Below are 27,595 nucleotides of genomic sequence, written 5' to 3' on the forward strand. Positions count from 1 at the left end.
ATATATATATATATAATCACTTTCACACAAACTTAGCAACAGACATTCATTATTGAAGTGTTCGCATTAGGATACTGTGATCAGGAGTAGAATTTTTTAAATTAACAAATTGTTTAGCCCAAAAGGAGGTCTCTCAGGGACAGTTAGTAATTTCGGCTTCTCTCCTTGTAGTTTTTTTCTCACTTTAGCATGCCAAAAAACAAAAACGAAAAAACAACAACTTGGGCACCAAAATCATGTAAACTGCCCAACATAGTAATGACATAGCAAAGCACACGTTTTGTGGCTGTAAAATGTGTAAATATGTCAGCATATAGACAGCGTCTGTAGTATATGTGACATGTAAATGTTTTCCACATGCCTAACCAAGAGCCTGCTGCCATACTTTCATCTTCCCCCTGTAATATCTGAATGTAATCAATTGGTTGCCTATGCCCGGCTTCTTATAATCTAGTATTTCTTTTGGAGATAAACCATATCCTTTTAAAGCATTTGAGCAAAAGAATCATCATTACCAGTGCTTAAGCAATTTTTTATTTTGTGTTCGTGTTTTGTTGTTGTGTGTTTTTTTTTTCTTCTTAAATCTTAATCCATCTTAAACCAGTGAAGCAGAAATATTTAAAAATGTTTCATTTCAAGCAGAGTGCATAATAAATTGCAATAATTGTAATGTGCCATAAATCCCAAAGCCTATGCATTTTGCATTTTATTCAGGATTGAGGTCAGGAAATTTGGAGAAATTTAAAGAAAATGATTCATCAGTCCTTTTGTTCTGTTGGCCAGGGTCCCAGGATTCTCGAGCTGTGCCCAGCTGACAAGCTTTTGAAGATGGCACAATAACAGTCCAGTGATGCCTGACCATGACAGCGCAGCCCTCTTAAGCAGGCAGACCAAGAGAAGAAGAGTTGACATTGGAGTGAAAAGGACTGTAGGGACAGCATCTGCATTTTTTGCTAAGGCCAGAGCATCATTTTTCAGTGCCATGAATCCCCACGGCTCAGAGCAGGACGTTGAGTATTCAGTGGTGCAGCATGCAGATGGGGAGAAGTCAAACGTACTCCGCAAGCTGCTGAAGAGGGCGAACTCTTATGAAGATGCCATGATGTCTTTTCCAGGAGCAACCATAATTTCCCAGCTGTTGAAAAATAACATGAACAAAAATGGTGGCATCGAGCCCAGTTTCCAAGCCAGTGGGCTCTCCAGCACGGGCTCGGAGATACATCAGGAGGACGTGTGTAGCAACTCTTCAAGAGACAGCCCCCAAGAGTGTCTTTCCCCTTTTGGCAGGCCTCCGATGAGCCAGTTTGATATGGATCGGTTGTGTGATGAACACCTGAGAGCAAAGCGTGCCCGGGTTGAAAATATAATTAGAGGTATGAGCCATTCACCAAATGTGGCCATGAGGGGCAATGAAAATGAAAGAGAGGGAGCCCCCAGGTCTATAAGCCCCCGAGAAAGCTATAGAGAGAACAAGCGCAAACAGAAGCTGCCTCAGCAGCAGCAACAGAGTTTCCAGCAGCTGGTTTCAGCTCGGAAAGAGCAGAAGCGAGAAGAGCGCAGGCAGCTGAAGCAGCAGCTGGAGGACATGCAGAAACAGCTGCGCCAGCTGCAGGAAAAGTTCTACCAGATCTACGACAGCACCGATTCCGAGAACAACGAGGATGGCAACCTCTCCGAGGACAGCATGCATTCAGAGATGATAGACGCTAGGGCCCAGGATTCCATGGGCCGGTCAGATAATGAGATGTTTGACTTAGATCCTGGGCAGTTCATTGACCGTGCACGAGCCCTTATCAGGGAGCATGACCTAGCACCAAATAATCAGCATAAAAGAGAAGGACCTAAAGACAAAGATCATTTCCATAGCACTTTCCATCCTGAAGGTAAACATTTGGCAGAAACATTAAAGCAAGAACTGAACACGGCCATGTCCCAGGTGGTGGACACCGTGGTAAAAGTATTTTCTGCTAAGCCCATACGCCAACTTCCTCAGGTCTTCCCACCCATCCAAATTCCTCAGGCAAGATTTGCAATCAGTGGAGAGAACCATAATTTCCACACTGCCAACCAACGTCTGCAGTGCTTTGGCGATGTCATCATTCCAAATCCTCTGGACACATTTGGTGGCATCCAGATGCCCAATTCCACAGACCAAACTGAAGCGTTGCCCTTAGTCGTACGAAAAAATTCAAACGACCAGTCTGCCCTGGGGCCTCCACCTGGCAGCCATCATCCTTCACTACATCAGTCCCCTCTCTCAGCAGCTGCCAGCTTCTCATCCTCTTCTTTCCGTCATCCATTCCCCCTTCCACTTATGGCTTACCCATTTCAAAACCCATTGGGAGCCCCATCAGCCTTTCAAGGAAAAGACCGGTCATCCCCAGAATCCCTAGACTTGACTAGGGAGACCACCAGCTTGAGGACCAAGATGTCATCCCACCACACCACCCATCACCCTTGTTCTCCAGCTCACCCGCCCAGCTCTACAGAAGGCCTTTCACTGTCCTTCATCAAGTCGGAGTGTGGAGACATGCAAGACATGTCTGACATTTCACCGTACTCTGGAAGTGCAATATCCTTTTTAAAGCATTTAGTAATAAGTAAACTTGAAATGTAATTGTCTTTTTTACTACATACATATCCCAGTAATGTTGGTGAGATATTCTTAAGTCTGATATCATATTCAAACAAACAAGCCAAAAAATTCCTGGCCAGAAGTAAAGGAGGGCTTCAATCTCCAGTATCTGATGTAAGAAGCCCACCTTACCTAGCACCGTGTCCTCTCCTGCAAGCAGCTCCAACTGCAGAATGAAGTATTTTGAATGTTACAGAATAAGACAGAAGGGGGCAGCTGATTGGTCAGGCAGTGTCCAGTCGACCAATCGGCTGCCTTCAACACCCCCCACATTCAGAATTCTCCAGGTATGCAGGAGATTGCAGCACAAAGTAAAGCTAGGTCATTAATCCATGAGATGACACTATATGGTGACCATTTCTAGGTGTCATTTATAGCGTAGTTATAATGTCACAGCTGTGACAGCATTACTCATGCACTGTACAATATAGCACCACAATTATAGAGTATGCTAGCTAATAATGTTACAGACATCCCTTAGAGTCCTTTTTTCAACGTAAAAGTAACTAACCTGCTGCCCTGTGTGTTTGATATGGTCAGAGGGTGTTACCTGTATTTGTAATACGCTGGTAACATGCAGTCAGTGTTCCAATATCTCATATGTCAGTACATTTTGGCAACAGCATGTGCTGACATACCAATCAGATACACAGAATGTTATATAAGTGACCATTAACTTCCCTATAGCGGATGTCAGTGTTATTGTCTGAAACGTTTTATGTGAATCTAAAGTGCTGAAAGTTTTGCATTCTGCCCCCTTGGGTAAGTTATATTAATAGAAGCATGTCCGAGTTTTACCATGGCATAAACGGTCATTTAGAAAGGATTTCATTTTTAAGTATACAATACAACTAATTTTATTTATTTGGAAGGTTTAGCCTAATATTAAAAGTACACATAAATATTTGTCTTTTCAGTAGATTTTTGTCAGGCAGGAAATGTATCGTTGTGTATGTTTTTGGTTTATCTGTCATTGAAGAGAATGAGAGTGATCGGGTAATATCTGCGACAGTGAATATCTTTGGTAAGAATGCAAAGTAACATTTTGTAGTGTTTAAGTAATGAGAAGGACGGTTGCTAATCCTGTAAACACTTAGCTATTATATTATTATTATTATTATTATTATTATTATTATTATTATTATTATTATGCATTTGTAAAGAAGCACATTGCTGGACAATGGGGAACATAACAATGGAAAGTGAGGGTATGCAGGCTACCAGTGAGATGAGTGCGGACTGGAGATGAGGGTGCCTTGTTCCGCAGAGCTTACATTCTTCTGGGGGTAGAGTAGAGTGTCACACTTTTTTTAGACGTAGAGAGTAGAGCGTCACACACAGATTTTAGACATTGGTCTGTTTTTTAAATGATTCTACACAAAAGAGATTTTAAAAGCTATCTCCGCTTTCATGGATTCTTTTTAGGAGTTAAAAGTGCACCATGAACCCCTGGATTCTGTTCTACAATTATTACCCCTATGTTTTCTGTATGAGCTTTGCATGTACAGTCTCTAGCAGAGTGTATATAGCACCTAACTGTGCTTAAACTCCTGACATCTGCGGGAGGCCTACTATACTAATCCTCCGTATATGGAGGTGGTTGTGGGGGGGGGTGGGGGGTTCTCCCTCCGCCACATCAATGACTCAATGGTTTTGAATTGGGTGCAAAAAGGTTTCCTTATAGCGTTGCACGAAACCAGTGATGTCGGCAGAATGATGTTGGGGTAGGGGAGGTGGCGTATATTGAGGCCACGCTATGGCTGGCCTACCAAAGATGGCAGCAGCTTCGGCACAGCTCGGTGCTTTGTACACTGTACTAGAGAGTAGATACAAAAAGCACTGTCTATAACATCATTGCTTTGCTTCAATGACAAATATTTTAAAAGACGTACAGATACACAACCATTACAGAATAAGGGTTATAGTGGCACGTTTAACTCCTAAAACAAATAGCGCAACACACCGCACAACAGGAATGCTATGACGTGGGAGGGGGGCAGGTTAAATGCTGTACGCCATGCTCACAGCCAATCAGATGCCACCCTGTAAGGCAGCGAGTGCCCGGTCGGAGCTGTCAAAACCAGAAGTCAAACCTGGCGGCGCCTAGGCGTACATTGCCCGCCATGTGAATGTACATGTAAGTGCTAGCCCTTCTTAGTATCGCTGTTGTTTGTTTGCTACAACACTGGTGCTTTATGGTATAGTGACACAAGTATATTTTCCAGAGACTAAAATAATAGTAATAAAGGAAGGTTCTGAGCATCATGGGGAATGTATCCCACCTACACCATAGCGGCTGAGATGTACGATCCCGGTATTACACCTAAATGCTAATAACTAGGTGCTTTCCATTCCAGTTTGTTCGGTTTTTGGTGTATATTGTGTCAGATATAAAGTAATATTGGATTTGCGGTGCCTGGGGTCTTGGAGTGGATGATTTCCAGTTTACGTTGTGAATGAGCCCCAGAGAGACTTGGTACAGAGCTTCAATGACACTGGCGGGGTCCTCGTGTCTTACATCCTTAATATTTTATTTTCCAAACAAGATGACAGCGGCAGGTGAGAAGTGTTTGCCCTCAGTAGTTTGTCTCGTATTTGTCATATGCACAAAGCAGCTTCCCTCAGCGAGGGACAACTAAACCCTACAAAGAGGAAGTAAGTCAGCAGCTGACGCTCATCCATCGGAAATCTTAGGAAAGGTTAATTATTATAGAAGAAAATAATGCTTGTGTGGGTGCGTGTGTGCGCACGTATGTGTGTGTGAGTGAGTAAAAAGCAAAGATGCAGGTACTGATTTATTCCAACTGCAAAAAGTTCCCTTCTCCAGGCAGAAGTCTGTTCCGCAGGCTCGGTGCAGCTGCCCGCTATGCATGATTAACCTCTGTTGAGCCTTACATAGAAATCTTTTGTCCTTACGTACACAAAGCAAATTATTTTGGAAAGCCACTGAGCACAATTAAACACAAAATTCAGCTGTATATGGCGACGGAATAGTTGCCTAGACAATTGGCTTTTATTTGTTTCCCGATATGATATTTTGCGTTCATGGGCGCTGATATTGTGACTTGATTGCGCCTGATTCTATTTGATATTCTTGTTTTATTCCCTGGGTGCTCCTATGATAGGGAATTCATTTATTTTTAGGGTTTAGTTGCACGTTGTCAGCTACCTGTTGAAAAATCAGTCACATTCAGCAAACGTTACTCTTTTCCATGCAGTTTTCATAACTTGATGTGAATATGTTCCTACAGTATATAGAAGGTTGGACGGTGTGATCCAGGGCCCAGTGGTACATGTCAGTTATATCACTGCTGTAACAAGCTTCATTGCTCAGTTACATATTAGGATTAATGTACGCAGTTCCGTTATTATTGATGCTTTTACTATAATTACTATTATTTATTAATGTAGCGCCACCAGGTTGCATAGTGCTGTACAGAGAATATTTAATCATTTGCCTCAGCCTGTGTCCTGTTGGAGCTTACAGTCTAAATTCCCCAGCGCACAAGTACACACACTGGCATCCATTTTTGTCAGCACCCAGTCGACCTACCATTATATTAGCTGCAAGGGCAGTCTGGTAACATAACATATCATAGTCAGCGTTAGCGCTGAAACAAAATAAGCCACATTTTCTATTGGATGCTGTTATCAGTCCCAGCTCCTTAATAAATGGACACGATGGTACTAAGAGCAGCTTGATAACATAGTTAAATGATAGATATGAGATAGATAGATAGATAGATAGATAAATAGATAGATATGAGATAGCTATCTATCTATCTATCTCATCTATCTCCTATCTATCTATATATCTGTCTCCTATCTATCCATCCATCCATCCATCTCTCATATCTATCTATCTATCTATCTATCTATCTATCTATCTATCTATCTATCTATCTATCTATCTATCTCATATCTAAGTGATAGATAGATATGAGAGAGACAGATATGAGAGATAGATAGATAGATATGAGATAGCTATCTATCTATCTATCTATCTCATCTATCTCCTATCTATCTATATATCTGTCTCCTATCCATCCATCCATCTCTCATATCTATCTATCTATCTATATATCTATCTATCTATCTATCTCATATCTAAGTGATAGATAGATATGAGAGAGATAGATATGAGAGATAGATAGATAGATATGAGATAGCTATCTATCTATCTCCTATCTATCTATATATCTGTCTCCTATCTATCCATCCATCCATCTCTCATATCTATCTATCTATCTATCTATCTATCTATCTATCTATCTATCTATCTATCTATCTATATCTCATATCTAAGTGATAGATAGATATGAGAGAGATAGATATGAGAGATAGATAGATAGCTAGATAGATATGAGATAGCTATCTATCTATCTCATCTATCTCCTATCTATCTATATATATGTCTCCTATCTATCCATCCATCCATCTCTCATATCTATCTATCTATCTATCTATCTATCTATCTCATATCTAAGTGATAGATAGATATGAGAGAGATAGATATGAGAGATAGATAGATAGATAGATATGAGATAGCTATCTATCTATCTATCTATCTATCTATCTCATCTATCTCCTATCTATCTATATATATGTCTCCTATCTATCCATCCATCCATCTCTCATATCTATCTATCTATCTATCTATCTATCTATCTATCTATCTATCTATCTATCTATCTCATATCTAAGTGATAGATAGATATGAGAGAGATAGATATGAGAGATAGATAGATAGATAGATATGAGATAGCTAGCTATCTATCTATCTCATCTATCTATCTATATATCTGTCTCCTATCTATCCATCCATCCATCTCTCATATCTATCTATCTATCTATCTATCTATCTATCTATCTATCTATCTATCTCATATCTAAGTGATAGATAGATATGAGAGAGATAGATATGAGAGATAGATAGATAGATATGAGATAGCTATCTATCTATCTATCTCATCTATCTCCTATCTATCTATATATCTGTCTCCTATCCATCCATCCATCTCTCATATCTATCTATCTATCTATCTATCTATCTATCTATCTATCTATCTATCTATCTCATATCTAAGTGATAGATAGATATGAGAGAGATAGATATGAGAGATAGATAGATATGAGATATGAGATAGCTATCTTATCTATCTATCTCATCTATCTCCTATCTATCTATATATCTGTCTCCTATCTATCCATCCATCCATCTCTCATATCTAACTATCTATCTATCTATCTATCTCATATCTAAGTGATAGATAGATATGAGATAGATAGATATGAGAGATAGATAGATAGATATGAGATAGCTATCTATCTATCTATCTATCTATCTATCTATCTATCTATCTATCTATCTATCTATCTATCTATCTATCTATCTATCTCATCTATCTCCTATCTATCTATATATCTGTCTCCTATCTATCCATCCATCCATCTCTCATATCTATCTATCTATCTATCTATCTATCTCATATCTAAGTGATAGATAGATATGAGAGATAGATAGATAGATAGATATGAGATAGCTATCTATCTATCTCATCTATCTCCTATCTATCTATATATCTGTCTCCTATCTATCCATCCATCTCTCATATCTATCTATCTATCTATCTATCTATCTATCTATCTATCTATCTATCTATCTATCTATCTCATATCTAAGTGATAGATAGATATGAGAGAGATAGATATGAGAGATAGATAGATAGATATGAGATAGCTATCTATCTCATCTATCTCCTATCTATCTATATATCTGTCTCCTATCTATCCATCCATCCATCTCTCATATCTATCTATCTATCTATATATCTATCTATCTATCTCATATCTAAGTGATAGATAGATATGAGAGAGATAGATATGAGAGATAGATAGATAGACAGACAGATAGATAGATAGATAGATAGATAGATAGATAGATAGATAGATAGATATGAGATAGATAGATATTAGATGGATATGAGAGATAGATAGATAGATAAATAAATGCATACATACATAGTTACATAGATGGATAGAAGATGGTAGATAACATAGTGTTTTGTGATACAACCTTGTATTGTAATGACAGCTACACATTAATAATAAATACGGTTTTCTGTCCCACTGAGTGTCATCCTGTATAAAGTACATTATGCTCCGTCCCACATATACTTCAAATAGAGTAATTTACAGGAGTTGCTGAGTTCCGTGTTGCGTTCCTCTCAGCGCCTTGTCCTGCTGCGTAGATGAAGGTCACAGTCTGAGCACACTCACACCACAAATTGGTAAGGTTTCTGTTTTTGATCTTTTCATTGTGTAACAATTGTGTATTTATAAATAAGCCATATGTATTATACTCTGTAGCATAGCGAGACATCGCCAGAACGTCTGTTCTTAGCTGTGCAAATAGAGACTTCCAACTAATGAGACCCCCCCAAATATTTATTGTGTCCCCCAGTTTATCTGAGAATATCTATTTTTGCTTTTTAAATAGCACTACAAATCAGTTTATGTTAATCAGCACAGACGTCGTTGCCACGCTATAATTCACAACGTAATATCTGTGTATAAAGTTCTACCTGTTATAGTCAGTAGTGCATTGAAATATATTTCTCACCTGACTATATAGCGATCATATAATTACCTACACATTAATTATCATTACATCTTTCTCCTATAGCTCCGGCATAATCGGTGGCTGTGTACAATTGGGGTCATGTAACTGTTAGTGCCTGTGAAAATGACATTCAGTGCACTGTTACAATTCTGGATGTGCTGTAACATTGCATATACTAATTAAAGGCAGATGAGTGTAATCCGGCATAGTAATATCAGAAGAAGGGCAGATCACGTCATTGGATTGTGGGGGATAAGCTTGGCAGTTGCAATAGATAATGCAATGCAAGCACTTTGCTCTGGAAAATCAGTTTGCAAATGACAATTGAAAAACAAGGGAATCTGCTAAAAATAAAATCACGTATGTGCAGTATGTATTGCTGTCTACTAGTTCTGCAATCTTACAGAGTTCTATTGTACTTGTGTTATAGATCCGGGGATGGTGTTTAACTTTCCATGTATCGCCTTCAATCATTTATGTCATAGAAACAAGTTACAATTCAGTATTTATTTAATACTGAATTTTATCTTATTTTTATGACATAAATGATCATTGCAGTTCAGTTTTTTTAGCAATGGGAATATAGCCTGGTATACAAGTATTATAGTGGAGGTGTTATACAGGTGATCTTGTTGCAGCAATCGGGGCAGTAGAACACAAAGAATAAATAACCACCTTAGTCTCATTAAAATGAATTGTATGATAACTGAAGACTAAGGGGTCTATGTACTAATAATCGCGTTACTGCCGAGATTATTATCGGTCCAACTCTCAGGGGATATTTTCATTTTTAATGACAATATCCCTGCTATATACAAAGGGGAACGGTTGCGGTAACCGCTGCCTCTGCGAATTATATCCCCAGCATTTAGGAGAAGTATTTCACGGAAGTGAAAGAATTCCCCGGAGGAAGCTGACACTGCGCATACGCACGGTGTCAGCTTCCGGAGCCGGCCTAGGGCTGTGGGGGAGATGGTGTAAACTACCGTGGCTAAACTCTGAAAAGCTTCCCTTCTTGGAGTTTAGTACATAGGGATTAGATCGTAGTGCCCATTGATAATACTGGGGACTGCGATCTGCAGCACTACTTAGCACTTTACCGGATATTTCTGTAAAATCTCATAAAATTATGCAGAAACTTTATATAGTTTATGCATAATTTTATGTAAAAAAAGCCAGCTTGATACATCGGCCCCTTTAGCTGGGTACACACTCGATCAATGTCAGGCCGATTTGCCGTTTTGCATACGCTCAATATGCGCGTGCCCGCAGTCTCTAGCGACGTAGTCAGGTTTGACGTGCTGCACCTCAAACCTAATGATATCTCATGCGGCCTAAAATATATGTCAATGAAGGAATGTAAGCTCTTACGAGCTGGGCCCTCTTCCCTCATGTGTTTTTCCTTCCTTCACTTATATTGTGCCTGATTCAGACCCACTCGCGATGCGGCTGTCCGCTCGCAAGTGGGTCGATGTTCTGGACTGAGCTCCGTCGTGCGCATGCGCCAGACGCGACGAGCGAAGGAAAGTCCTTCGCTCGTTGTGTCTGATCAAAGGGGGCGTGCTGTCGATGTTGATTGACAGCACGCCCCCTTTGGTAGGCGTGCCTCCCGTCAGAAGCCGGCCCACTGACATCACTAGTGATGTCAGTGGGAGTGATTTTGGCTCTGATAGAGCCAAAATCACTCCGGAGCTTGCGGTTGAAAACCTCAACCGCAGGCTCCGGCTCGCAGTTTCGATGGTCGCGATGGTCACGACCATCGCGGCTATCAAAATGCACGCTCGTATAGCCTGTGGGTGGTGACCCACAGCTATACGAGCGTCCAGGAGGACGCTCCATTTTCATGGAGGCCGGCCCTCATTCAGAGCGTGCGCTCTGCTCAGAGCGTACGGCTCTGAATGAGGGCCATTGTTCATTACTCTATACTCCAATGTTTATATACTATATACTTGTGCTGCAATGTCTTGTACTGTATGTCACTATTATCTTGTTCTGTTCAACTGTTTATGTACTGTTTCTGTACATTGTTTATGTACTGTGTAAGGCGCTGCAGAACCCTTGTGGCGCCATATAAATAAAGGATAATAATAATATATTGTTCCACCCTACTGGTGTGTACGCTCAATCCCCGAAATCGTCGGAAAAGTGGGAACAATTATCGGTCGCTCCTGTGTGTATCCAGCTTTAGGGTTATGTTTACTAAAATGTCTTAACAGGAATAGTGGGGGTGTTACCCATGGCAACCAGTCCGTTTCTAGCTATTATTTTCTAGAATGTACAAGATAAATGATAGTTACATTCTGATTGGTTTGGGCATCCCCTCCACTTTTCCTTTTAAGATGTTTTAGTAAATCTAGCCCCAAATTATTTCACTGCTTAAAAATACTTGTTTAAAGTCTTTTTTTTTTATTTATTTATTTATTTTTACATTTTCATGTTTTGAGTTTAATTGCTATAAATCTTTGAATTAGTCCCAAAGCTTTATTTTGCTCATTTATAGAGGTGTGGCTTGGGATCAAATTGAGGAAAGGCGTTGGCTTGTTTAATATCTGCTCCCCTGTCCATCGTACTCACATGTGTGCATGGGGCCAGTGCAGTTATGTCAGTGAGTACATCCAGCCAGCACACCAGTAAATTAATAGAAGCTGTATTATTAGTATTATTAGTAGTAGTAGTATAATTACTAAATTAATGCATCAGAATATAAGCAAATACTCCTCTGTAAGCAGTGACATATAAAGACTAAGGGGCGGCCTGGCCCCCCCATAATTAAGTATCCAACTCACAGCAAGTAGCAGTGGTGGACACAAACCCACTAGAACAATTCAACATAGCTCCAGTGCGGAGGCAGCTGACCCAAAAATCATCCGTCTCTGCGATACCCTACTCTCGTAGCAGTGAAACTTAGCACTGCCTCTGACTCGGCAGTCATAGCGCACCCGCGTAAACTGGGCTTCAGGCAGGGGCACAAAGCCTGGTGGAAGAATGTGGGCAGGAACGCAGGGACCTTTATCATAGGGAAGAAACAGGGGAGCGGGAGCCATCTGAAGGTGGAGAATGTTCCCTCAGTCAAGCTCCAAAAATGTATATTTTCGGAGCTTGATAAATGTAGGTCCCCACACTAGTGTATGGGGACAGATTGGGGCTGAGAGGTAAGCAGGAGATATCTGTGATACTAGTGTATGGGGACAGATTGGGGCTGAGAGGTAAGCAGGAGATATCTATGATACTAGTTATAGGGACAGCAGGACAGATCGGGGCTGAGAGGTAAGCAGGAGATATCTGTGATACTAGTGTATGGGGACAGATTGGGGCTGAGAGGTAAGCAGGAGATATCTGTGATACTAGTGTATGGGAACAGCAGGACAGATCGGGGCTGAGAGGTAAGCAGGAGATATCTATGATACTAGTTATGGGGACAGCAGGACAGATCGGGGCTGAGAGGTAAGCAGGAGATATCTGTGATACTAGTGTATGGGGACAGATAGGGGCTGAGAGGTAAGCAGGAGATATCTGTGATACTAGTGTATGGGGACAGATTGGGGCTGAGAGGTAAGCAGGAGATATCTGTGATACTAGTGTATGGGGACAGATCGGGGGTGAGAGGTAAGCAGGAGATATCTGTGATACTAGTGTATGGGGACAGATTGGGGCTGAGAGGTAAGCAGGAGATATCTGTGATACTAGTGTATGGGAACAGCAGGACAGATCGGGGCTGAGAGGTAAGCAGGAGATATCTATGATACTAGTTATGGGGACAGCAGGACAGATCGGGGCTGAGAGGTAAGCAGGAGATATCTGTGATACTAGTGTATGGGGACAGATTGGGGCTGAGAGGTAAGCAGGAGATATCTGTGATACTAGTGTATGGGGACAGATCGGGGCTGAGAGGTGATAAGGAGATATCTGTGATACTAGTGTATGGGGACAGATTGGGGCTGAGAGGTAAGCAGCAGATATCTGTGATACTAATGTATGGGGACAGATTGGGGCTGAGAGGTAAGCAGGAGATATCTGTGATACTAGTGTATGGGGACAGATCGAGGCTGAGAGGTAAGCAGGAGATATCTGTGATACTAGTGTATGGGGACAGATCGGGGCTGAGAGGTAAGCAGGAGATATCTGTGATACTAGTGTATGGGGACAGATCTGGGCTGAGAGGTAAGCAGGAGATATCTGTGATACTAGTGTATGGGGACAGCAGGACAGATCGGGGCTGAGAGGTAAGCAGGAGATATCTGTGATACTAGTGTATGGGGACAGATCGGGGCTGAGAGGTAAGCAGGAGATATCTGTGATACTAGTGTATGGGGACAGATAGGGGCTGAGAGGTAAGCAGGAGATATCTGTGATACTAGTGTATGGGGACAGCAGGACAGATCGGGGCTGAGAGGTAAGCAGGAGATATCTGTGATACTAGTGTATGGGGACAGATCGGGGCTGAGAGGTAAGCAGGAGATATCTGTGATACTAGTGTATGGGGACAGATAGGGGCTGAGAGGTAAGCAGGAGATATCTGTGATACTAGTGTATGGGGACAGATTGGGGCTGAGAGGTAAGCAGGAGATATCTGTGATACTAGTGTATGGGGACAGATAGGGGCTGAGAGGTAAGCAGGAGATATCTGTGATACTAGTGTATGGGGACAGATTGGGGCTGAGAGGTAAGCAGGAGATATCTGTGATACTAGTGTATGGGGACAGATCGGGGCTGAGAGGTAAGCAGGAGATATCTGTGATACTAGTGTATGGGGACAGCAGGACAGATAGGGGCTGAGAGGTAAGCAGGAGATATCTGTGATACTAGTGTATGGGGACAGATTGGGGCTGAGAGGTAAGCAGGAGATATCTGTGATACTAGTGTATGGGGACAGATTGGGGCTGAGAGGTAAGCAGGAGATATCTGTGATACTAGTGTATGGGGACAGATTGGGGCTGAGAGGTAAGCAGGAGATATCTGTGATACTAGTGTATGGGGACAGATTGGGGCTGAGAGGTAAGCAGGAGATATCTGTGATACTAGTGTATGGGGACAGATTGGGGCTGAGAGGTAAGCAGGAGATATCTGTGATACTAGTGTATGGGGACAGATTGGGGCTGAGAGGTAAGCAGGAGATATCTGTGATACTAGTGTATGGGGACAGATTGGGGCTGAGAGGTAAGCAGGAGATATCTGTGATACTAGTATGGGGACAGATTGGGGCTGAGAGGTAAGCAGGAGATATCTGTGATATCTCCTGCATTAACTCTATAATGAATGGTGCAATCCTTAATTTCTACACAATTAGGTGAACATTTAAATTTTTACCTATATTTGTAGAAATTATGGTGATGAATTATACCAATCTAAAATGTCTCCAATGCTAAAGCCATAGTGACTGGGTCATTTACATAGATCTCAGTGCATGCTGGTCTCCAGAAAAGGGATGCCACCTGTCAGTAATGGACACACTGTAAGCTGGAAGTTAATTCACCTAAAACTTTATTCCCCGACCTCAACAGAATGAACAAACCAGGAGTTTTACTAATATTCCAGAGAGAGGTACTTGGATAGAACCAGATTCCTGCACAAACGTGACGCCATGCCCCCCCCCCCCCCCAGCGCCAGCCTCCTCCCAACACCTCCCGTTCAGCTGACACCTCCCAGAGGTGAGCAGTATAAAGTCTGCAACTGTGGCGTCTGTGTGTCCCAGGTGCGACTTTCTGTCTGTGTATCCCAGGTGTGACTTTTCTGTCTGTGTGTCCCAGGTGTGACTTTCTGTCTGTGTGTCCCAGGTGCGACTTTCTGTCTGTGTATCCCAGGTGTGACTTTTCTGTCTGTGTGTCCCAGGTGTGACTTTCTGTCTGTGTGTCTGAGGTGTGACTTTTCTGTCTGTGTGTCCCCGGTGTGACTTTCTGTCTGTGTGTCTCAGGTGTGACTTTTCTGTCTGTGTGCCCCAGGTGTGACTTTTCTGTCTGTGTGCCCCATGTGTGACTTTCTGTCTGTGTGCCCCAGGTGTGACTTTTCTGTCTGTGTGCCCCATGTGTGAATTTTCTGTCTGTGTGTCCCAGGTGTGACTTTCTGTCTGTGTGCCCCAGGTGTGACTTTTCTGTCTGTGTGTCCCAGGTGTGACTTTTCTGTCTGTGTGTCCCAGGTGTGACTTTCTGTCTGTGTGCCCCAGGTGTGACTTTCTGTCTGTGTGCCTCAGGTGTGACTTTCTGTCTGTGTGCCCCAGGTGTGACTTTCTGTCTGTGTGTCCCAGGCATGACTTTTCTGTCTGTGTGTCCCAGGTGTGACTTTCTGTCTGTGTGTCCCAGGTGTGACTTTCTGTCTGTGTCCCAGGTATGACTTTTCTGTCTGTGTCCCAGGCGTGACTTTTCTGTCTGTGTGTCCCAGATGTGACTTTCTGTCTGTGTATCCCAGGTGTGACTTTCTGTCTGTGTATCCCAGGTGTGACTTTCTGTCTGTGTTTCCCAGGTGTGACTTTCAGTCTGTGTGTCCCAGGTGTGACATTCTGTCTGTGTGTCCCAGGTGTGACTTTTCTGTCTATGTGTCCCAGGTGTGACTTTCTGTCTGTGTCCCAGGTGTGACTTTCTGTCTGTGTGTCTGAGGTGTGACTTTCTGTCTGTGTGTCCCAGGTGTGACTTTCTGTCTGTGTGCCCCAGGTGTGACTTTCTGTCTGTGTGTCCCAGGTGTGACTTTCTGTCTGTGTATCCCAGGTGTGACTTTTCTGTCTGTGTGTCCCAGGTGTGACTTTTCTGTCTGTGTGCCCCAGGTGTGACTTTCTGTCTGTGTGCCCCATGTGTGACTTTTCTGTCTGTGTGTCCCAGGTGTGACTTTCTGTCTGTGTGTTCCAGGTGTGACTTTTCTGTGTGTACCAGGCGTGATTTTCTGTCTGTGTGTCCCAGGTGTGACTTTCTGTCTGTGTGTCCCAGGTGTGACTTTCTGTCTGTGTGTCCCAGGTGTGACTTTGTCTGTGTGTGCCCCAAGTGTGACTTTCTGTCTGTGTGTCCCAGGTGTGACTTTCTGTCTGTGTGCCCCAGGTGTGACTTTCTGTCTGTGTGTCCCAGGTGTGACTTTTCTGTCTGTGTGTCCCAGGTGTGACTTTTCTGTCTGTGTGTCCCCAGGTGTGACTTTTCTGTCTGTGTGTCCCAGGTGTGACTTTTCTGTCTGTGTGTCCCAGGTGTGACTTTCTGTCTGTGTGTCCCAGGTGTGACTTTCTGTCTGTGTGTTCCAGGTGTGACATTCTGTCTGTGTGTCCCAGGTGTGACTTTTCTGTCTGTGTGTCCCAGGTGTGACTTTCTGTCTGTGTGTCCCAGGTGTGACTTTCTGTCTGTGTGTTCCAGGTGTGACATTCTGTCTGTGTTTCCCAGGTGTGACTTTCTGTCTGTGTGCCCCAGGTGTGACATTCTGTCTGTGTGTCCCAGGTGTGACTTTCTGTCTGTGTGCCCCAGGTGTGACTTTCTGTCTGTGTGTCCCAGGTGTGACTTTCTGTCTGTGTGTCCCAGGTGTGACTTTCTGTCTGTGTGTCCCAGGTGTGACATTCTGTCTGTGTGCCCCAGGTGTGACTTTCTGTCTGTGTGTCCCAGGTGTGACTTTCTGTCTGTGTGTCCCAGGCGTGACTTTCTGTCTGTGTGCCCTAGGCGTGACTTTCTGTCTGTGTGTTCCAGGCGTGACTTTCTGTCTGTGTGCCCTAGGCGTGACTTTCTGTCTGTGTGCCCTAGGCGTGACTTTCTGTCTGTGTGTTCCAGGTGTGACTTTCTGTCTGTGTGTCCCAGGTGTGACTTTTCTGTCTGTGTGTCCCCAGGTGTGACTTTCTGTCTGTGTGTCCCAGGTGTGACTTTCTGTCTGTGTGTCCCAGGTGTGACTTTGTCTGTGTGTGCCCCAAGTGTGACATTCTGTCTGTGTGTCCCAGGTGTGACTTTCTGTCTGTGTGTCCCAGGTGTGACTTTTCTGTCTGTGTGTCCCCAGGTCTGACTTTCTGTCTGTGTGCCCCAGGTGTGACTTTTCTGTCTGTGTGTCCCAGGTCTGACTTTTCTGTCTGTGTGTCCCAGGTGTGACTTTTCTGTCTGTGTGTCTCAGGTGTGACTTTTCTGTCTGTGTGTCCCCGGTGTGACTTTCTGTCTGTGTGTCTCAGGTGTGACTTTTCTGTCTGTGTGCCCCAGGTGTGACTTTTCTGTCTGTGTGCCCCAGGTGTGACATTCTGTCTGTGTGTCCCAGGTGTGACTTTTCTGTCTGTGTGCCCCAGGTGTGACTTTCTGTCTGTGTGTCCCAGGTGTGACTTTCTGTCTGTGTGTCCCAGGTGTGACTTTTCTGTCTGTGTGTCCCAGGTGTGACTTTCTGTCTGTGTGTCCCAGGTGTGACTTTCTGTCTGTGTGTCCCAGGTGTGACTTTTCTGTCTGTGTGTCCCAGGTGTGACTTTTCTGTCTGTGTGTCCCAGGTGTGACTTTCTGTCTGTGTGTCCCAGGTGTGACTTTCTGTCTGTGTGTTCCAGGTGTGACATTCTGTCTGTGTGTCCCAGGTGTGACTTTTCTGTCTGTGTGTCCCAGGTGTGACTTTTCTGTCTGTGTGTCCCAGGTGTGACTTTTCTGTCTGTGTGTCCCAGGTGTGACTTTCTGTCTGTGTGTCCCAGGTGTGACTTTCTGTCTGTGTGTTCCAGGTGTGACATTCTGTCTGTGTTTCCCAGGTGTGACTTTCTGTCTGTGTGCCCCAGGTGTGACATTCTGTCTGTGTGTCCCAGGTGTGACTTTCTGTCTGTGTGTCCCAGGTGTGACTTTCTGTCTGTGTGCCCCAGGTGTGACTTTCTGTCTGTGTGTCCCAGGTGTGACTTTCTGTCTGTGTGTCCCAGGTGTGACTTTCTGTCTGTGTGTCCCAGGTGTGACATTCTGTCTGTGTGCCCCAGGTGTGACTTTCTGTCTGTGTGTCCCAGGTGTGACTTTCTGTCTGTGTGTCCCAGGCGTGACTTTCTGTCTGTGTGCCCTAGGCGTGACTTTCTGTCTGTGTGCCCTAGGCGTGACTTTCTGTCTGTGTGTTCCAGGTGTGACTTTCTGTCTGTGTGTCCCAGGTGTGACTTTTCTGTCTGTGTGTCCCAGGTGTGTCTTTTCTGTCTGTGTGTCCCCAGGTGTGACTTTTCTGTCTGTGTGTCCCAGGTGTGACTTTTCTGTCTGTGTGTCCCAGGTGTGACTTTCTGTCTGTGTGTCCCAGGTGTGACTTTCTGTCTGTGTGTTCCAGGTGTGACATTCTGTCTGTGTGTCCCAGGTGTGACTTTTCTGTCTGTGTGTCCCAGGTGTGACTTTCTGTCTGTGTGTCCCAGGTGTGACTTTCTGTCTGTGTGTTCCAGGTGTGACATTCTGTCTGTGTTTCCCAGGTGTGACTTTCTGTCTGTGTGCCCCAGGTGTGACATTCTGTCTGTGTGTCCCAGGTGTGACTTTCTGTCTGTGTGCCCCAGGTGTGACTTTCTGTCTGTGTGTCCCAGGTGTGACTTTCTGTCTGTGTGTCCCAGGTGTGACTTTCTGTCTGTGTGTCCCAGGTGTGACATTCTGTCTGTGTGCCCCAGGTGTGACTTTCTGTCTGTGTGTCCCAGGTGTGACTTTCTGTCTGTGTGTCCCAGGCGTGACTTTCTGTCTGTGTGCCCTAGGCGTGACTTTCTGTCTGTGTGTTCCAGGCGTGACTTTCTGTCTGTGTGCCCTAGGCGTGACTTTCTGTCTGTGTGCCCTAGGCGTGACTTTCTGTCTGTGTGTTCCAGGTGTGACTTTCTGTCTGTGTGTCCCAGGTGTGACTTTTCTGTCTGTGTGTCCCCAGGTGTGACTTTCTGTCTGTGTGTCCCAGGTGTGACTTTCTGTCTGTGTGTCCCAGGTGTGACTTTGTCTGTGTGTGCCCCAAGTGTGACATTCTGTCTGTGTGTCCCAGGTGTGACTTTCTGTCTGTGTGTCCCAGGTGTGACTTTTCTGTCTGTGTGTCCCCAGGTCTGACTTTCTGTCTGTGTGCCCCAGGTGTGACTTTTCTGTCTGTGTGTCCCAGGTCTGACTTTTCTGTCTGTGTGTCCCCAGGTCTGACTTTCTGTCTGTGTGCCCCAGGTGTGACTTTTCTGTCTGTGTGTCCCAGGTGTGACTTTCTGTCTGTGTGTCCCAGGTGTGACTTTCTGTCTGTGTGTCCCAGGTGTGACTTTCTGTCTGTGTGTCCCAGGTGTGACTTTCTGTCTGTGTGTCCCTTGCTAGTGATGTGGGAGAGGTGAGTGGGATCATATATCTGTATTACAGTGTAGGGTCTGCATAGTGGATGCTCCTTGCAGAATCTGAGTGATTTCCCCAATTATCCAGGTGTGGTGATATGGGCCCTAAGATCAGGCCGGAGAAACTGATCGCTGTTTACATCAATCCTAGTTTTTTGGGGGTTTTTTTCTAACAGGAGAATCTGTGCAACATGTGACACCAAATAGGTGTTTTAGGTGAGAAGCAGAATATTGTGTGTCAGGAGCCGTGCCAATCCTCTGACAGCTTTGTCATACAGTATGAATAGAAGATGAGTTTCCACCTGTGCAGATGTCTCTCCTACACACACTACTTCTGTTGTGCTTCAGTTTGGTAAATGCAAATGCCTCGGCTTGAACTGGGCTGTTTTTCTTAAGATGCAAAAAAGATGCATGGCAAGGAAATCAGTGAGAGCAGGACGACAACTGGCGGCTGTTTCTTTTTGCATTTGAATAAAAAACTTAATATTTGATTAAACATATTCATTTGCAAAGATATCTAGCGCGCTGGTAACCCGGGGCAGGCGCACAGGTGCAGTTGAACACACCCTAATGGGGAAGCACAATGACATTAATAAGAAGAGCTTGTACATAAGAGTCCAGGTGACGTCACTTTAACCCCTTCAGCTTATTGCTCTATTCACATGCACTTTGAAAAGCTCTTCAGCAGTAGGCGTTGTATGATCTACAGATATGTCCACATGGGATCGGTATGAAATACCGCCGAACCCACATCCGGTGGTTCAAATCCCGACGCCGGAAGATCGGCAACATTGAAGATCCCGAGAGGGGATTAAGGTAAGTAACACTAACCCTATCCCCCCCTTCCTAATCCTCCCTTATGGTGCCTATCCCTACCCCCCCCCTAGTGCCTAAGCCTAACCTCCCCCCCCTAGTGCCTAACCCCTCACCCCCGTAACTGCCTAAACCTATCCCCCCCCCCCCGTCCCCGCAGCCTAAACCTAAACCTCCCTTAGGGGTGCCTAACCCCCCCCCCTAGTGCCTAAGCCTAACCTCCCCCCCCTAGTGCCTAACCCCTCACCCCCATAACTGCCTAAACCTAACCCCCCAGTTCTTGCAGCCTAACCCTAACCTCCCCCCAGGGGGTCCCTTCCCCTAGCCTGTCCCTAACCCTCACAGGGGGTCCCTAACCTTAAGTCCCCCCGGGAGCCCTTAACATAACCCTCCCCCCCACGGGTGTCCGTGCCCACTGCCCGGCTCACCTCTGTTCGGTATGCCGGGCTCCCGGCGTAAGGATAATGATAGGCGTCGGGATTTTGACGCCTATCATTAGTCCCCTGTCGGGATTGCACAGTTGGGAAGCCGGCGGTCGGCATTTCGACCGTCTGCTTCCTGTCTGCATCCCGTCCACAGACAATTGTCCTCTGTGCGCTGCACGTCGCGTTACACATAAGGGGTGAGTGGCGTGCGACTCAGTAGCGCTGAGCGTCTTTTCGAGCAACTTTTTCCCTTATAATGTGTCTTATTCGAAAAGCGATTCGAAAAGCGATTAGGACGCACAAGCTGCATTTGGCATGCAGACTGTGGTTTTATCTGCATGCGAAATGCTACGTTACAGTGTCAGCGGCTGTGACACTGTATCATAGCGTTTCACATGCAGATACAGCCGCAGTCACACACAGAATATAGGCATGCTGCAGCCGCTGTGGCACTGTATCATAGTGTTTCACATGCAGATACACCCGCAGTCACACACAGAATATACACATGCTGCAGCCGCTGTGACACTGTAACGTAGCGTCTCACATGCAGATACAGCCGCAGTCACACACAGAATATAGGCATGCTGCAGCGGCTGTGACACTGTAACGTAGCGTTTCACTTGCAGATACACCCGCAGTCACACACAGAACATAGGCATACCGCAGCCTCTGTGACACTGTAACGTAGCGTCTCACATGCAGATACACCCGCAGTCACACACAGAATATAGGCATGCTGCAGCCGCTGTGACACTGTAACGTAGCGTCTCACATGCAGATACACCCGCAGTCACACACAGAATATAGGCATGCTGCAGCCGCTGTGACACTGTAACGTAACATCGCACATGCAGATACACCCGCAGTCACACACAGAATATAGACATGCCGCAGCCGCTGTGACACTGTAACGTAGCGTTTCACATGCAGATACACCCGCAGTCACACACAGAATATAGGCATGCTGCAGCGGCTGTGACACTGTAACGTAGCGTCTCACATACAGATACACCCGCAGTCACACACAGAATATAGGCATGCTGCAGACGTTGTGACCCTGTAACGTAGCATCTCACATGCAGATACACACGCTGTGACACTGTAACGTAGCGTGTCACATGCAGATACAGCCGCAGTCACACACAGAATATAGGCATGCTGCAGCCGCTGTGACCCTGTAATGTAGCGTCTCACATGCAGATACACCCGCAGTCACACACAGAATTTAGACATGCTGCAGCCGCTGTGACACTGTAACGTAGCGTCTCACATGCAGGTACAGCCGCAGTCACATACAGAATATAGACATGCTGCAGCCGCTGTGACACTGTAACGTAGCGTCTCACATGCAGATACACCCGCAGTCACACACAGAATATAGGCATGCTGCAGACGTTGTGACCCTGTAACGTAGCATCTCACATGCAGATACACCCGCAGTGACATACAGAATATAGACATGCCGCAGCCGCTGTGACACTGTAATGTAGCGTCTCACATGCAGATACACCCGCAGTCACACACAGAATTTACACATGCTGCAGCCGCTGTGACACTGTAACGTAGCGTTTCACATGCAGATACACCCGCAGTCACACACAGAATATAGGCATGCTGCAGACGATGTGACCCTGTAACGTAGCATCTCACATGCAGATACACACGCAGTGACACTGTAACGTAGCGTGTCACATGCAGATACAGCCGCAGTCACACACAGAATATAGGCATGCTGCAGCCGCTGTGACCCTGTAACGTAGCGTCTCACATGCAGATACAGCCGCAGTCACACACAGAATATAGACATGCTGCAGCCGCTATGACACTGTAATGTAGCGTTTCACATGCAGATACAGCCGCAGTCACACACAGAATATAGGCATGCTGCAGCCGCTGTGACACTGTAACATAGCGTGTCACATGCAGATACACCCGCAGTCACACACAGAATATAGGCATGCTGCAGCCGCTGTGACACTGTAACGTAGCGTCTCACATGCAGATACAGCCACAGTCACACACAGAATATAGGCATGCTGCAGCCACTGTGACACTGTAACGTAGCATTACATATGCAGATACACCCGCAGTCACACACAGAATATAGACATGCTGCAGCCGCTGTGACACTGTAACGTAGCGTTTCACAAGCAGATACACCCGCAGTCACACACAGAATATACACATGCTGCAGCCGCTGTGACACTGTAACGTAGCGTCTCACATGCAGATACAGCCGCAGTCACACACAGAATATAGGCATGCTGCAGCCGCTGTGACACTGTAACGTAGCGTTTCACTTGCAGATACACCCGCAGTCACACACAGAATATAGACATGCCGCAGCCGCTGTGACACTGTAACGTAGCGTTTCACACGCAGATACACCCGCAGTCACACACAGAATATAGGCATGCTGCAGACGTTGTGACCCTGTAACGTAGCATCTCACATGCAGATACACATGCTGTGACACTGTAACGTAGCGTGTCACATGCAGATACAGCCGCAGTCACACACAGAATATAGGCATGCTGCAGCCGCTGTGACCCTGTAATGTAGCGTCTCGCATGCAGATACACCCGCAGTCACACACAGAATTTAGACATGCTACAGCCGCTGTGACACTGTAACATAGCGTCTCACATGCAGATACACCCGCAGTCACACACAGAATATAGGCATGCTGCAGACGTTGTGACACTGTAACGTAGCATCTCACATGCAGATACACACGCAGTGACATACAGAATATAGACATGCCGCAGCCGCTGTGACACTGTAATGTAGCGTCTCACATGCAGATACACCCGCAGTCACACACAGAATATAGGCATGCTGCAGACGTTGTGACCCTGTAACGTAGCATCTCACATGCAGATACACACGCAGTGACATACAGAATATAGACATGCCGCAGCCGCTGTGACACTGTAATGTAGCATCTCACATGCAGATACACCCGCAGTGACATACAGAATATAGACATGCCGCAGCCGCTGTGACACTGTAATGTAGCGTCTCACATGCAGATACACCCGCAGTCACACACAGAATTTAGACATGCTGCAGCCGCTGTGACACTGTAACGTAGCGTTTCACATGCAGATACACCCGCAGTCACACAAAGAATATAGACATGCTGCAGCCGCTGTGACACTGTAACGTAGCGTGTCACATGCAGATACACCCGCAGTCACACACAGAATATAGGCATGCTGCAGACGTTGTGACCCTGTAACGTAGCATCTCACATGCAGATACACACGCAGTGACACTGTAACGTAGCGTCTCACATGCAGATACAGCCGCAGTCACACACAGAATATAGGCATGCTGCAGCCGCTGTGACACTGTAACATAGCGTTTCACATGCAGATACAGCCGCAGTCACACACAGAATATAGACATGCTGCAGCCGCTATGACACTGTAATGTAGCGTTTCACATGCAGATACAGCCGCAGTCACACACAGAATATAGGCATGCTGCAGCCGCTGTGACACTGTAACATAGCGTGTCACATGCAGATACACCCGCAGTCACACACAGAATATAGGCATGCTGCAGCCGCTGTGACACTGTAACGTAGCGTCTCACATGCAGATACAGCCACAGTCACACACAGAATATAGGCATGCTGCAGCCGCTGTGACACTGTAACGTAGCATTACATATGCAGATACCCCCGCAGTCACACACAGAATATAGGCATGCTGCAGCCGCTGTGACACTGTAACGTAGCATTTCACATGCAGATACACCCGCAGTCACACACAGAATATAGACATGCTGCAGCCGCTGTGACACTGTAAAGTAGCGTCTCACATGCAGACACACCCGCAGTCACACACAGAATATAGGCATGCTGCAGCCGCTATGACACTGTAACGTAGCGTCTCACATGCAGATACACCTGCAGTCACACACAGAATTTAGGCATGCTGCAGCCGCTATTACACTGTAACGTAGCGTCTCACATGCAGATACAGCCGCAGTCACACACAGAATATAGGCATGGTGCAGCGGCTGTGACACTGTAACGTAGCGCCTCACATACAGATACACCCGCAGTCACACACAGAATATACACATGCTGCAGCCGCTGTGACACTGTAACGTAGCGTCTCACATGCAGATACAGCCGCAGTCACACACAGAATATAGGCATGCTGCAGCGGCTGTGCCACTGTATCATAGCGTTTCACATGCAGATACAGCCGCAGTCACACACAGAATATAGGCATGCTGCAGCCGCTGTGACACTGTATCATAGTGTTTCACATGCAGATACACCTGCAGTCACACACAGAATTTAGACATGCTGGAGCCGCTGTGACACTGTAACGTAGCGTTTCACATGCAGATACAGCCGCAGTCACACACAGAATATAGGTATGCTGCAGCCGCTGTGACACTGTATCATAGTGTTTCACATGCAGATACACCCGCAGTCACACACAGAATATAGGCATGCTGCAGCCGCTGTGACACTGTAACGTAGCGTTTCACAAGCAGATACACCCGCAGTCACACACAGAATATACACATGCTGCAGCCGCTGTGACACTGTAACGTAGCGTCTCACATGCAGATACAGCCGCAGTCACACACAGAATATAGGCATGCTGCAGCCGCTGTGACACTGTATCATAGTGTTTCACATGCAGATACACCTGCAGTCACACACAGAATATAGGCATGCTGCAGCCACTGTGACACTGTAACGTAGCGTTTCACAAGCAGATACACCCGCAGTCACACACAGAATATACACATGCTGCAGCCGCTGTGACACTGTAACGTAGCGTCTCACATGCAGATACAGCCGCAGTCACACACAGAATATAGGCATGCTGCAGCCGCTGTGACACTGTATCATAGTGTTTCACATGCAGATACACCTGCAGTCACACACAGAATATAGGCATGCTGCAGCCGCTGTGACACTGTAACGTAGCGTTTCACTTGCAGATACACCCGCAGTCACACACAGAACATAGGCATACCGCAGCCGCTGTGACACTGTAACGTAGCGTCTCACATGCAGATACACCCGCAGTCACACACAGAATATAGGCATGCTGCAGCCGCTGTGACACTGTAACGTAGCGTCTCACATGCAGATACACCCGCAGTCACACACAGAATATAGGCATGCTGCAGCCGCTGTGACACTGTAACGTAACATCGCACATGCAGATACACACGCAGTGACATACAGAATATAGACATGCCGCAGCCGCTGTGACACTGTAATGTAGCGTCTCACATGCAGATACACCCGCAGTGACATACAGAATATAGACATGCCGCAGCCGCTGTGACACTGTAATGTAGCGTCTCACATGCAGATACACCCGCAGTCACACACAGAATTTAGAGATGCTGCAGCCGCTGTGACACTGTAACGTAGCGTTTCACATGCAGATACAGCCGCAGTCACACACAGAATATAGACATGCTGCAGCCGCTGTGACACTGTAACGTAGCGTCTCACATGCAGATACACCCGCAGTCACACACAGAATATAGGCATGCTGCAGACGTTGTGACCCTGTAACGTAGCATCTCACATGCAGATACACACGCAGTGACACTGTAACGTAGCGTGTCACATGCAGATACAGCCGCAGTCACACACAGAATATAGGCATGCTGCAGCCGCTGTTACCCTGTAACGTAGCGTCTCACATGCAGATACAGCCGCAGTCACACACAGAATATAGGCATGCTGCAGCCGCTGTGACACTGTAACATAGCGTTTCACATGCAGATACAGCCGCAGTCACACACAGAATATAGACATGCTGCAGCCGCTGTGACACTGTAATGTAGCGTTTCACATGCAGATACAGCCGCAGTCACACACAGAATATAGGCATGCTGCAGCCGCTGTGACACTGTAACATAGCGTGTCACATGCAGATACACCCGCAGTCACACACAGAATATAGACATGCTGCAGCCGCTGTGAAACTGTAACGTAGCGTCTCACATGCAGATACACCCGCAGTCACACACAGAATATAGGCATGCTGCAGACGTTGTGACCCTGTAACGTAGCATCTCACATGCAGATACACATGCAGTGACACTGTAACGTAGCGTGTCACATGCAGATACAGCCGCAGTCACACACAGAATATAGGCATGCTGCAGCCGCTGTTACCCTGTAACCTAGCGTCTCACATGCAGATACAGCCGCAGTCACACACAGAATATAGGCATGCTGCAGCCGCTGTGACACTGTAACATAGCGTTTCACATGCAGATACAGCCGCAGTCACACACAGAATATAGACATGCTGCAGCCGCTGTGACACTGTAATGTAGCGTTTCACATGCAGATACAGCCGCAGTCACACACAGAATATAGGCATGCTGCAGCCGCTGTGACACTGTAACATAGCGTGTCACATGCAGATACACCCGCAGTCACACACAGAATATAGGCATGCTGCAGCCGCTGTGACACTGTAACGTAGCGTCTCACATGCAGATACAGCCGCAGTCACACACAGAATATAGGCATGCTGCAGCCGCTGTGACACTGTAACGTAGCATTACATATGCAGATACCCCCGCAGTCACACACAGAATATAGGCATGCTGCAGCCGCTGTGACACTGTAACGTAGCATTTCACATGCAGATACACCCGCAGTCACACACAGAATATAGACATGCTGCAGCCGCTGTGACACTGTAACGTAGTGTCTCACATGCAGACACACCCGCTGTCACACACAGAATATAGGCATGCTGCAGCCGCTATGACACTGTAACGTAGCGTCTCACATGCAGATACACCTGCAGTCACACACAGAATATAGGCATGCTGCAGCCGCTATGACACTGTAACGTAGCGTCTCACATGCAGATACA

General features: G+C 45.8%; 1 protein-coding gene across 1 annotated transcript in view; it reads left to right on the top strand.

The window, feature by feature from the left end:
* PROX1 (prospero homeobox 1) overlaps nt 1-27,595 on the top strand; it is a 113,089-nt gene that overhangs the window by 5,265 nt on the left and 80,229 nt on the right. The window contains exon 2 of the mRNA XM_088481047.1: nt 784-2,567. Within this exon, the coding sequence (XP_088337173.1) occupies nt 851-2,567 (1,717 nt within the window). The 5' untranslated portion in view covers nt 784-850. The remainder of the gene's footprint in view (nt 1-783; nt 2,568-27,595) is intronic.

The sequence above is a fragment of the Taudactylus pleione genome, unplaced genomic scaffold (genome assembly GCF_031769625.1).
Source record: "Taudactylus pleione unplaced genomic scaffold, aTauple2 ptg000261l, whole genome shotgun sequence".
In the NCBI taxonomy this organism is placed as follows: Eukaryota; Metazoa; Chordata; class Amphibia; order Anura; family Myobatrachidae; genus Taudactylus; species Taudactylus pleione.